This window comes from Panthera onca, chromosome B1, assembly GCF_046562875.1.
Source record: "Panthera onca isolate mPanOnc1 chromosome B1, mPanOnc1 haplotype 2, whole genome shotgun sequence".
Classification (NCBI taxonomy): Eukaryota; Metazoa; Chordata; class Mammalia; order Carnivora; family Felidae; genus Panthera; species Panthera onca.
The window spans coordinates 109,325,502-109,338,769 of record NC_138342.1 but is presented as its reverse complement, the minus strand read 5'-3'; the positions used below and the strand labels follow the sequence as shown (position 1 = coordinate 109,338,769).

The following is a 13,268-nucleotide window of genomic DNA, read 5'->3' as shown; positions in this document are numbered from 1 at the left end:
ATATAGAATTCAGAATTTTGAACTAAATTGTGTATAATTTTGAATTAAAGTTATGTAAAAGTTATACACAAATGAACTATTTTTAGACTGCAAAACCTATTTTAAATTTTGATAGCTAAGTACAGGAATTATTAATATCCATTGCTTTCACAGTTTCTTAATAGGCTTCTGCCTTTTGAGTAGGTTTAATCATTAGACTATGACTAAAGATTGAAAGGAGAAAAAAATTAAAACTTTTCCAAAAATAAATAATTAATAAATTTAAAAATAAAATAAACTTTTGCTATGATTTTTACTTCAGTTTTCTAAAAGCAGAAGTGGTCGTAAAAATTCATAACTTTGGGAGAGCCTGGGTGGTTCAGTTGGTTAAGTGTCCACCTTCGGCTCAGGTCATGATCTCACAGTTAATGTGTTTGAGCCCCGTGTCGGGCTCTGCGCTGATAGCTCAAAGCCTGGAGCCTGCTTCAGATTCTGTGTCTCCCTCTCTCTCTTCCCTTCTCCTGCTTGCATTCTATCTTTCTCTCTCTCTCTCAAAAATAAGTAAACATTAAAAAAATTTTTTTTTAAATTCAGAATTGTCTACAATTATATTTGGGGATTTTCTAAAGTTTTTTAAGCATAAATGGTTGGTTTTATTATCCTGGACAATTACAGAAGTACTTATTAAAGTACCTTATGTATGCCTTTTCTTTTACATTTAAAAATTTTAAATATTCAACAGCCAAATTATGGAAAGAGCCCAGATGACCATCAACTGATGAATGGATAAAGAAGTTGTGATATTTCTCTCCCTTTCTCAATAGATAGATGTAGATCTGTATCTCACCTTTGTGTGCTTTCTACTACCTTTTATGTGTGTGTGTGTATATAATATGTGTTTATACATATGTGTATATATATATATAGATGTATGTATATATGAAGAAAGCTATCTCACACACACAGTGGAATATTGCTCAGCGATAAAAAAGAATGAAATCTTCCCATTTGAAGCAATGTGGATGGAGCTATGGTATATTATGCTAAATGAAACAAGTCAGAGAAAAACAAATACCATATGATTTCATTAATTTGTGGAATTTAAGAAACAAAACAGATGAACATAGCAGGGAAAAAGAGGCAAACCATAAAACAGACTTTTAACTATAGAGAACAAACTAAGGATTCTTGGAGAGGAGGTGGGCAGGGGGATAAGCTAAATGGATGATGGGTGTTAAGGAGGGCACTTGTGAGCACTGGGTGTGATATGTAAATAATGAATCACTAAGTTCTACTCCTGAAACTAATATTATACTCTATGTTAACTAACTGGAATTCAAATGAAAACTTGAAACAAAAATGTATGTATGTATGTATATTTTGGAATATGTATCAAATCAGTCAAACTGGGTTTTTTTCTTTCAGAGCCTTACGGTTTTTCATCATATGAAAGAAATATTATAAACATTTCTAGGATACTGTTGAAATGCCCTACAAAAATATTTAAAATTTTATTGTAATACAACTTAAGCTTATTGTATTTGATGTTAAATCTCAAAAAATATGTTTTGATAATTAAGACATTTTAATTTCTGCCCAAGTTAATGCTATAAGTATTATACTTATTGTATCTTCTATACTTGGTTATACTTTGCTTAAGAGAGCAAAGCTTTATTTTTAAAAAAAATTGGGGGGGGGGCACCTGGGTGGCTCAGTCAGTTAAGCATCTGACTTCGGCTTAGGTCATGATCTCACAGCTCGTGGGTTCACGCCCTGCACTGAGCTCTGTGATGACAGCTTAGAGCCTGGAGCCTGCTTCGGATTCTGTGTCTCCCTGTGTCACTGCTCCTCCCCTGCTCATGCTTCAGAAAGCAGGCTCCAGGCTCTGAGCTGTCAGCGCAGAGCCGGACACGGGGCTCAAATTCACAAACCATGAGATCATGACCTGAGCCGAATTCGGACGCTTAACCAACTGAGCCACTCAGGCACCCCAGAGCTTTATTTTTAAAGGTTTAATTCAAATCTCTTTAATATTATAAGTAACAAAAATTACATTAATGAAAAATCCCAGAAACTTTATTTACATTTGTGTTTGGTGTAAGAAAGTGATCCACTTTCATTTTTTTGTTTGTTGCTATCCATTTTTCCCAACACCACTGGATATTAATTGACCATATACTTGTGGATTCATTTCTGAGTTTTCTGTTCTGTTCTATTGATCTATGTGTCTATTTTGTGCTAATACCATACTGTCTCCAAGACTATAACTTTGTAATATAACTTGAAATCTAGAATTGTGATGTCTCCAGCTTTGCTTTTCATATACATTTTTATGTTAGAACTGTTGGTATTTTTGTGGTGTTGTTATTTCTCCTTTCTCATTTGTGATTTTATTTGGATCCTTTCTCTCTTCTTTCTGATAAATCTAGCTAGAAGTTCAATTTTATTAATTTTTTCAAAGAACCAGCTCCTGATTTCATTGATCTGTTCTGTTGTTTTTAAGTTTCTATATCATTTATTTCTGCTCTAATCTTTATTACTTCCTTTCTTCTGCTGGCTTCAGGCTTCATTTGTTGTTCTTTTTCTAGCTCCTTTAAATGTAAGGTAGGTTGTTTATTTGAAATTTTTCTTGCTTCTTGAGATAAACCTGTAGTGCTGTATATTTCCCTCTTAGGACTGCATTTGTTGCATCCCAATGATTTTGGACCATTGTGTCTTCATTTTCATTTGTTTCTTATGTATTTTTTTAACTTTTTTGATTTCCTGATTGACCCATTCATTGTTTATAATTTTTTTAATGTTTATTTATTTTTGAGAGAGACAGAGTTGGGTGGGGGAGGGGCAGAGAGAGGGAGACACAGAATCCAAAGGAGGCTCCAGACTCTGAGCTGTCTGCACAGAGCTTGACATGGGGCTCAAACTCACAGACCATGAGATCATGACCTAAGCCCAAGTTGGACGCTTAACTGACTGAGCCACCCAGCCACCCTGACTCATTCATTGTTCAGTAGTATGTTGCTTAACCTCCATGCATTTGTAGTCTAGATTGTGTGTGTTTGTGTGTGGGGGGGGGGGGGGGCGGGGGGGTGAGTTGACTTCTAGTTTCATAGCATTGTGGTCAGAAAAGATGCATGGTATGATTCAGTCTTTTTTTTTTTTTTTTTAATGATTATTTATTTATTTATTTATTTATTGAGACAGAGAGAGTATGTGACGGGGGAGAGGCAGAGAGGAGAGAGAGAATCCCAAGCAGGCTCTTGGCTGTCAGCACGCAGCCCAGCATGGGTCCTGATCCCACGAATCGTGAGATCATAACCTGAGCTGAAGTCAAGAGTTGGAGGCTCAACCAACTGAGCCACCTAGGCACCCCTAATTTCAGTCTTTTTGTATTTGTTGAGGCCTGTTTTGTGACCTGCTATTTGATTTATTCTGGAGAATGTTCCATATGCACTTGAAAACAGTGTATTCTGTTTTAGCATGGAATGTTCTCAATGTATCTGTAAAATCCATATGATCCCGAGTGTCATTCAAAGCCATTGGTTCCCTGTTTATTTTCTATTTATATGAGAATATAAATATGTCCATTGATGTAAGTAGGGTGTTAAAGTCCTCTGCTATTGTTGTATTATTATCAGTTAGTTCCTTTATGTTTGTTAGTAATTGTTTTAAATATTTGGGTGCACCCATGCTTGGTGCATAAATATTTATAATTGTTATATCTTCTTGTTGGATTGCCTTCTTTATGATTATATAATGCCCTTTCTCTCTTTTTACAGTCTTTGTTTTAAAGGCTAGTTTATCTGATACAAGTATTGCTACTCCAGTTTTCTTTTGACATCCATTTGCATAATAAATATTTTTCCACCCCACTCATTTTCAATCTGCAGGTGTCTTAAGATCTAAAATGAGTCTCTTATTGGCAGCATAGAGATGGGTCTTATTTATTTCATCCATTTGATACCCTCTGTCTTTTGATTGAAGCACTTAGTCCATTTACATTCAGAATAATTGTTGATAGGTATGTATTTAGTACCATTTTATTATTTACTTTGTGTGTTGTTTTTGGAAATATTCCTCGATCCTTTCTTATCTTTGTCACTTTTGGTTTCTCCTTTGTACTCAAAGAGTCTCCTTTAATATTTCTTGCAGGGTTGGTGTAGTAGTCACGAATTCCTTTAGTTTTTGTTGTGTGGGAAACCCCCTCTCCTATTCTGAATGCTAGCCTTCTGGATAGAGTATTCTTGGCTGCAGATTTTTGCCATTCAGCACTGTGGATGTATCATACCACTCCCTTCTGGCTTGCCAAGTTTCTGTTGAGAAATCTCCAGCTAACTTTATGGGTTTTCCCTTGTAAGCTAAGGACTTCTTTTCTCTTGTTGCTTTTAAGATTTTTTGCTTTAACACTATATTTTTCAAATTTAATTACAATATGTCTTTGTTTTGGCCTGCTTTTGTTCATTTTTGATGGGAATTCTTTGTGCCTCCTAGATCTGGATGTCTGATTCCTCCCTTCAGTTAGGAAGTTGTCTGCTATTATTTCTTGAAATAAATTGTCTGCCCCCTTTTCTCTCTTCTTTTTCTTCTTCTGGGACTCCTATAACACAAGTGGTATTTCATTTGATGGAGTCAGTGGGTTCCTTAAATCTATTCTCATATTATATAATATTCTCTTTTGTTCAACTTCATTATTTTCCATTACTTTGTCTTCTAGATCACCAGTCGTTTCTCTGTCTTCCAACCTGATGTTCATTGCATCAAACCTGTTTCCAATCTCATTTATTGTTTTCTTAATCTTTTTAAACTTTTATTAATGTGGTGAGGGTCTCTCTGATGTCTTCTATTCTTTTGTCAATCCCAGTGAGTATTCTTATGATTGTTGCTTTAAATTCTTCATCAGGCATGTTACTTGTATCTGTTTCTGTTAGATCTCTGGCAATGGCCTTATCTTGTTCTTTCACTTGGGATAAATTCCTCCACCTTGGCATTTTATCTAAGTTTCTGCTTTCTTCTCTGTGTTAGAAAAGGCAATATGTGACCTGCTCCTGAAACTACTGACCTTATGAAGAAGAGGTCATGTAGTGCCCAGGGCTTGGTGCCTTAGAAAGTATCTCCAGTGTGTGCTGAGTGTGCTCTGCTATTGTGTTTCAGGCTGCTCTGTCCTTCAGGCCAGTCATCTGCAGAGGCTCTCCTTGCCTGCTCTGGGCAGTGTTTGGTCCCTGACCTGAATGTGATGAGTTTTAATGAGGTGTGCTCTGGTCTGCTTGTAAAATGAGACCTGAGGTGGTGTCCACCTCCACCAGAACTGAGACCCTGCAGAACTCTCTGGTTGGGAGATGTGGTGTAGACAGGTTTGTGCTGCTGTTCTGGGGGAAGGTCTGCCACATAGGGACTGAGACAAGCTTGACTGATGAGAAGGGCACTCCTGCCCAGAGTGTAGGGGGATGGGGTTTGGTGTAAGCAATTCAGGTTGCGAATGCCCATGCTGTGCTGCTTCCCACAGGTGGCTCTGTGTTTATGCTGAGGGGCAGGAGAAGGAAGTGGCATCAGCCAGCTTCTTTGTTCCCAGAGAGGCCTGCCCGTAAATGATGCCTCTCAGGGACTTGCTCTGAGAAGAGCAAATAATCTCCCTACTGTGTGCCATAGGTGCTCTTCAGATCCCTGTTTCTCTATGCTGCCTGTCCCCAGGTTTTTTGCCTGCCTTCTCTTCCAGGAACAGAGGAGTGCCCTCTGCACTGTATCCCAGCCAAGCCTGCCAACCTTTAAAACCCCATGCTTTAAGCCTCACTGGTTGCAAGAACTCACAAAATTCAGCCCCTATCATTTTCTAAGCCAATAACTTTGGGGAAATATTCTCCTAGTGTATTCCCCTATGTACTCCCCTGTCCCTCACCCTTCTGCTTGACCGTGGCTCCCTCAGCAGCACCCATGATCCATTTTTACCCTAAACTGCATCTCTGCACTTTCTACCTTCTTCAATGTGGCCTCTTCACTCCCTTTAGTTATGGAGTTTGTTCTGTTAGTCTTCAGGTTGATTTGTGGCATATTTAGGATGATTTGATAGTTATCTAATTGTGTTTGTAGGACAAGACGAGCCTAGGGTCCTCCTGCTCTGCAGCCATGTTCGTTTCTGCTAACCAAATCTTAGTTAATATTTAGTATTATTGTTTATTTTTTATCAAATTTGTTTTTCTAAAAAAATTTTTTGACTTATAAAATTATGTACATAAGCAGACATGTATCTAAGACATTTGCATGTAAAATAGTATAAACATATAGTTGTTAAACTTCCTTCATAAAATAAAATTAGGATTATTCTTATTGCTTCCTTTAAAGGTTTTACAAGTCTGAATATTTGAAAGGACTGACAAAACTCCACAGAGTAGACTCATATAAGGCTTTTATTTAAGTGCAAAAGATACCATGCAGTTAAAAAAAAAAGAAAGAAAGAAAGAAAAGCATAAACAGGCATAGAGAGGGCACAGGTGACATTCAGCCACAAGCACCCCTAGGATCTTTAGACAATGGCATACTTTGTCTCCAGAAGATTAAACTACCAAGATGCATGTTTTTTTGCCCCTCTGATCACATAGTCCATCCCAGCTATCTAACCAGTACCAAATGAAAACCATCAGTTAAAATCCTGTTTGGGGATTACCAGGTGATATTCAGACTTTAAGCAGCACGTCATAAATCCCACTTTTCATTTCCTGGCTAACAGAGTTAGACATACATGTATCCCAGTACTTTTTCAGCTATAATCTAGCTATACCACATAGGTCATGACAATTTAAATTCTAAAATAGGGCAAAATTATGATGATAGTTTGCATTTGTATAAACTACAATTAGTTTATAAAAGTGCTTTAATATGCATTACCTTATTTGCACTTTATGGGAATTCTGTGAGCTATACAGGAAAATTGTTATTAATCTGGATTTTATAGCTGCAATTCTGAGACTCAAGAGGTTAAGTGATTGGCCCAGTTTACATGTCTTTTGTGGTGGTAGAGTAAGGTACAGAAGACAGACCTTAACAATTTGTATTCTACAATGTTTTTTAGTATTTCATGCCAAAAATAGAAAGAACTATTCACTTCTTATAAAATAAGGTAGGAATGAAAATATATATATATATATATATATATATATATATATGAAAATTATATATATATATAAATGAAAATATATATATATATGAAAAAATATATATATATATAAATGAAAATATATATATGTATATATATATATAAATGAAAAAAATATATATATATATATAATTACTACTTATTTTTCTCTCAAGCATAGCTTTTTGTGTTTTAGGGAAATTAGTATAACAAATACTTTCTGTATATTTTTCCTTTAATGAGTTTAGATTTCTTAAATCCTTTTTTTTTTTAATTTAAAACCAAGTTAGTTAACATATAGTGTAATAATGATTTCAGGAATAGAATTCATTGATTCATCACTTACATATAACAGCCAGTGCTCAACCAACACATGTCCTTAATGCCTCTCACCCATTTAGCCCATCCCCCCACCCAGCACCCCTCCAGCAACCCTGTTCATCCTCCATATTTAAGAGTCTCTTATGGTTTGTCTCCCTCTCTGTTGTTGTATTATTTTTGCTTTCCTTCCCTTATGTTCATCTGTTTTGTACCTTAAATTCCATGTATGAGTGAAGTCATGTGATATTTGTCTTTCTCTGACTGATTTCCCTTAGAATAATATACTCTAGTTCCGTCCAAGTTGATGTAAATGGCAAGATTTCATTCTTTTTGGTCACTGAGAAATATTCCATTGTCTATAGATACCATATCTTCTTTATCCATCATCAGTCGATGCATTATTTCGGTTCTTTCCATACTTTGGCTATTGTCGATAGTGCTGCTGTAAACATTGGGGTGCATGTGCCCCTTCGAATCAGTATTTTTGTATCCTTTGGATACAGATACCTAGTAGTGCAATTGCTGGGCTGTAGGGTAGTTCTATTTTTAACTTTTTGAGGAACCTGCATACCGTTTCCCAGAGGGGTTGCACCAGTTTGCATTCCCACCAGCAGTGCAAAAGGGTTCCTCTTTCTCCACATCGTCGCCAACATCTGTTGTGGCCTGAAGTGTTAATTTTAGCCATTCTGACAGGTGTGAGGTGGTATCTCATTGTGGTTTTGATTTGTGTTTTCCTGCTAATGAGTGATGCTGAGCATCTTTTCATGTGTCTGTTAGCCATCTGGATGTCTTTTTTGGGAAAGTGCCTGTTCGTGTCTTTTGTCCATTTCTTCACTGGATTATTTGTTTTCTGGGTGTTGAGTTTGAGAAGTTCTTTATAGATTTTGGATACTAACCCTTTATCTGATATGCCCTTTGCAAATATCCTCTCCCATTCTGTTGGCTGCCTTTTAGTTCTGCTGATTGTTCCCTTCACTGTGCAGAAGCTTTTTACCTTGATGAGGTCCCAATAGTTCATTTTGCTTTTGTTTCCCTTGCCTCCAGAGACCTGTCAAGTAAAAAGTTGCTGTGGCCAAGGTCAAAGAGGTTGTTACCTGTTTTCTCCTCAAGGATTTTGATGGCTTCCTATCTCACGTTTAGGTCTTTTGTCCGTTTTGAATTTATTTTTGTGTGTGGTGTAAGAAAGTGGTCTCGGTTCATTCTTCTGCATGTGGCTGTCCAGTTTTCCCAACAGCACTTGCTGAAGAGACTGTCTTTTTTCCATTGGATATTCCTTCCTGCTTTGTCAAAGATTAGTCGGCCATATGTTTGTGGATCCATCTCTGGGTTCTGGGTTCTGTTCCATTGATCTGTGTGTCTGTTTTTGTGCCAGTACCATAGTCTTGATGATTACAGCTTTGTGAAATAGCTTGAAGTCTGGAAATGTGATGCCTCCAGCTTTGGTTTCCTTTTTCAGGATTGCTTTGCCTATTTGAGGTCTTTTCTGATTCCATACAAATTTTTGGATTGTTTGTTCTACCACTGGGAAGAATGCTGGTGTGATTTTGATAGGGATTGCTCCTTTTAATGACTGAAAAAAAAAATTCTTAAGACCATTGCAGGAATTTTTTTCTTTGATTTATGTAGAAGAGAGATTTCTATTTCAAATGAGATAGTATATATTTAGAAGAGTTCATAAAATTATTATTCTAAGATTTCCACACATGAATATTAAATTGGATATGAGGGACCTAAGTTAAATGTCAAGATATAATTGTACCTGTTACTCTTTATTTCCTCCTTTTATGCTCTTTTATTCATTTATGACTTTTACTTGTCTACTATATGCCAAGCACTGTGCTATCTCCTTAGATTTTAAAAAATAGTAAAATGTGATTTTTGCCTTTAATGATCTTATATTCCATATTTTTTTTATAAATTCACATTTCCACAAGCGAGTAGGTGTTAATAACATACAAAGTATTATGTAATTTGCAGACTGGCATTATAGGGCCTTTTGACTAGAAGTTAAGGAAGACTTGAGATGTGGAGATTTTGACCTATGTCTTGAAGATGATTGAGGAACGTTTCAGAAAAAGAGGAAGAAGTCTAGGCCAGTCAAACATGTAAGAAAATAGACAATGATGTGTTTCAAGAAACAGTGAGTTTGTGCTCTGTTATATTTGAAACATAAATTATGTGAAGGGAATTGGTAAAATATGGGACTTTTTGAGGCCAGGTGATGACTAACCTTTATGCCATGTAGAGGAGTTGATTGTGTGCCCAAAGAAGTAAGTAGGAAATTCAGAAAATGTTATTAAACACGAATTTTTGCCACTAGATACCTTTTATTTGCAGAGAAGATGCATTATAGAGGATGAATTAAGGAGGAGACCCACAGTGAAGCCTTCACTTTGGAAAGTAGTGGAATAGTTGTGGGAAGTAATGATGGGGCCAAAGGTTGGGCCATGAAGTGGAAATGGAATACAATTGAAAGATAATTTTAGAATTAGAATCATTAGGAAAATTAGAATCAGGAGACCATCTATTTAGGGTTTTGGTCTTTGAAGATTGGCCAACCACTTCCTTGTTGTTGGATGTGAGATAGCTGAGACAGTCTTGTTATCAAGTGAATTGCATTAGGCCTACATTACTAGTTAGTGACAGAACTGGGTTCGTGACTCTAGGGTTTTCCATATTGCACCCTATTCTGATTGTGTCTCTAACCAATAGTTTTTTTTTTTTCTTAATCATGCCATAAGCTTGCATTTGTTTATAGTTTATAGTGTACTTGATGTACATTATCTATTTTGTCTTGTTCAGCAACCTATGAAATAAATAGAATAAGCATTATTATCCTCTATCTGAAGGTAAGAAAACCAAATCAGTGTGGGTGCTATGCTTCTTTAGAATGTATCCAGTTTTATCATTGCTACCTAAATATCTTACTCCTTAAGTTTTTCCTTTCAAAATATATAGAATGTAGGAGTGCCTGGGAGGCTCAGTCAGTTAAGCGTCCTATTTTGGCTCAGGTCATGATCTCATGGTTCATGGGTTCAAGCCCCGCTTCAGGCTCTGTGCTGACAGATCAGAGCCTGGAGCCTGCTTCGGATTCTCTGTCTCATCTCTCTGCCCCTCCCCCACTCATGCTCTGTCTCTATGTCTCTCAAAAATAAACATAAAAAATTTTTCTTAAATGAATAAACATTTTTAAAAAATTAAAGTATATAGCATATTATAACTGGTAGGTTCATTTATTAATACATTTATTAGTTGCTGTCCTGAAATTATCTCTAAACTTAAGGTAGATTTTAAATGTGTTGGTTTAAGGTGGTCTTGGTTTTAGCTTTGTTGTTTGGTGATCCATTTTGCAAGTAGAAAGGTCTGTTTCATGTCTGATAAATTCAGATTTTTATAAATTGGGTTTATTTTTTATTAAAAAAATTTTTTTAATGTTAATTTTTGAGAGAGAGAGAGACAGAGCATGAGCAGGGGAGGGAGACACAGAATCCGAGGCAGGCTCCAGGCTCCGAACTGCCAGCACAGAGCCCAATGTGGGGCTCAAACCCACCAATCATGAGATCATGGCCTGAGCCGAAGTCGGACGCTTAACCGACTGAGCCACCCAGGCGCCCCATAAATTGGATTTATTTAAAAATAAAAGCATTTCCCTAAAATGCTTAATTTTATATTCTTGAGACCACTTTTTGTAGACAGTTTCTGTTTAAATACCAGTTTCATGTTTAATTTGTGAATCCTTGGGCAAGTTGGTAAATCTCTGTCAACTTCACTCTCTTGACTTTAGTTTGATAGAATAGTCTCAATAGTACTTAATTCACAGAGAGAGTTAATTATATTAGTGAGATGATTGCAAAGAATTTAGGACAGTTCCTGGTATATAATGATTATCTGATACATTTTAGCTATTATTAGATTTTTATTTCCTATTGTTTTATGCCAATCAGAATGTAATTATAAATACTGTTAGCCAAAAGTAAATCAGTTAACATTTATTATGAATTTTCCATCAAATAGTTTTTTTAGGTTCAACAGCACTAATATGATTTATATTTAATACCTACATAAACTATAATTAACAAATAAATATGGTCAGTTCCTATACTAAAGTAGTTTTGTTCCTAAAAATGTATTTTTTTTACATAACCCAGGTGTTTTGTATTCATACTTAGTGCTTAATTGGTAGGATATTAAAAATATTTTTTATCTGTTTCAGAAAGTCTCTCTATCCTAATATCTTTTTCTATGGGGAGTCAAGATACTGAAACTTGACAGTAACAGAACATTCAGTAAATTTGTTATTTTTGTCCTTTGCCACTAAATTTCTGAAAACATTAATAACTATTATACTATCTCAAGACAAATATTTGAATTCGTTATGTTCGGTGGCTATATAATACGTCTGGTGTTTAAGGAATGATTAAGGCACTGAAGCTTTGGTTCATTTTTATAGAAAAGCCAATTAGTGATACTTCTTCAACTCTATAAATTCAAGAAATTACCATAGCTATATTCTACTTAATACTGTCATTCTTGTTGGGTAATTTATTAAGATGATAAAGTACTTTTTCATGAAATATGAATCATTTGAGTATGAAATATAATTTTTCCAAATAAAGTAGTAATAACTCTCACTTTATACCCTTGCCCTTTAGTGATATTTTTCCTTTTCACTCTCTTCCACATGCATTTTATTAGTAATAAAGGGCTCTTTTAGTATCTACCTCTTAGATCCATTTTTAGGTGCACTAGAGTTAGTACTGATTTTATCATATTTGGATTTCTTTTCTAATACTTTTAATTATTTATGGTCTGTGAAAAGTGTTTATTAATTTAATTTCTATTTTAGGCAAGCCAAGTTAGATCTGAGAAGTGCAGCAGCAAAAGTGGATGAGTTAACCAAAGTAACTGAAGATCTTCAAGGACACATGCAAAAGAAGGTATTTGCCTCTTTTTAGGGCAGTTGGTAGCCTATAGCTTAGTTTTCTATGAATTTTGTTATTAAACTATTTTGGATTAGGTACTGAAGACAATTGCTGGAAAATGAATTAAAAATCATTTTGAGGGGTGCCTGAGTGTCTCAGGCGGTTGGGCGTCTGACTTTGGCTCAGGTAATGATCTCACGGTCTGTGGGTTTGAGCTCCGCATCGGACTCTGTGCTGACAGCTTAGAGCCTGGAGCTGCTTTGGGTCTGTGTCTCCCTCTCTCTCTGCCCCTCTCCTGCTTGCACTCTCTTTCTCTCTCTCTCTCTTTCAAAAATAAACATTAAAAAAAATTCTGTTGCCCTAAATATGAAATATGAAATTAGGAAGCTAAAGTATAATTTTGGAGATAACTTCTTTCCATTTACTTTATCCTGAGTTAATAAAACAGTAATCATTCATAAACACATCATTACTAAAAGACATATTAATGCAAGATCAAATTTGATTAATTGGGAATATGTAAATGAAGAGAAGCATTTAATACTACATTTTGTATTATTTTTAGAAATACTTATTGGCATAAGAAATTGTTTTTTTTATGTGTAATAAGGACATTTCACGAGAGTCAAGGAATGGTCAGGCTTTAGATTTAGGTGGGTCTAATTATTAAAAAGTCTAGCTCTGGTACTTACTAGCTGTGTAACTTCTCTAAGCCTTATTTCTTAATCTGTAAAAGTTGCTTACATATTTCTAGTAATGGTAGATTCATGAAAGACTTGCAAAACTTCCCATAGATAACAGTTATGAAAATTGGATACATTCTTTCAAACACTGGAACATGTCCCAAAACAGAAAAACACTGAAAGAGGTGTGAATTATAAGTTTTTTAATTTCTGACCTGAGAGTTTCACCAATCCCCATAG

At 35.6% G+C, this 13,268-nt stretch overlaps 1 protein-coding gene across 5 annotated transcripts in view; it reads left to right on the top strand.

The window, feature by feature from the left end:
* The window catches only part of SCLT1 (sodium channel and clathrin linker 1), a 219,460-nt gene that overhangs the window by 89,312 nt on the left and 116,880 nt on the right, over positions 1-13,268 (top strand). For all 5 annotated transcript variants that reach the window (XR_013555142.2, XR_013555143.2, XM_078445738.2 and 2 more), the window contains one exon: positions 12,270-12,360. Coding sequence is in view for 3 of the 5 variants with exons in the window: in XM_078445738.2 (XP_078301864.1) it covers positions 12,270-12,360 (91 nt within the window). In the remaining 2 variants the exon portion in view is untranslated. The remainder of the gene's footprint in view (positions 1-12,269; positions 12,361-13,268) is intronic.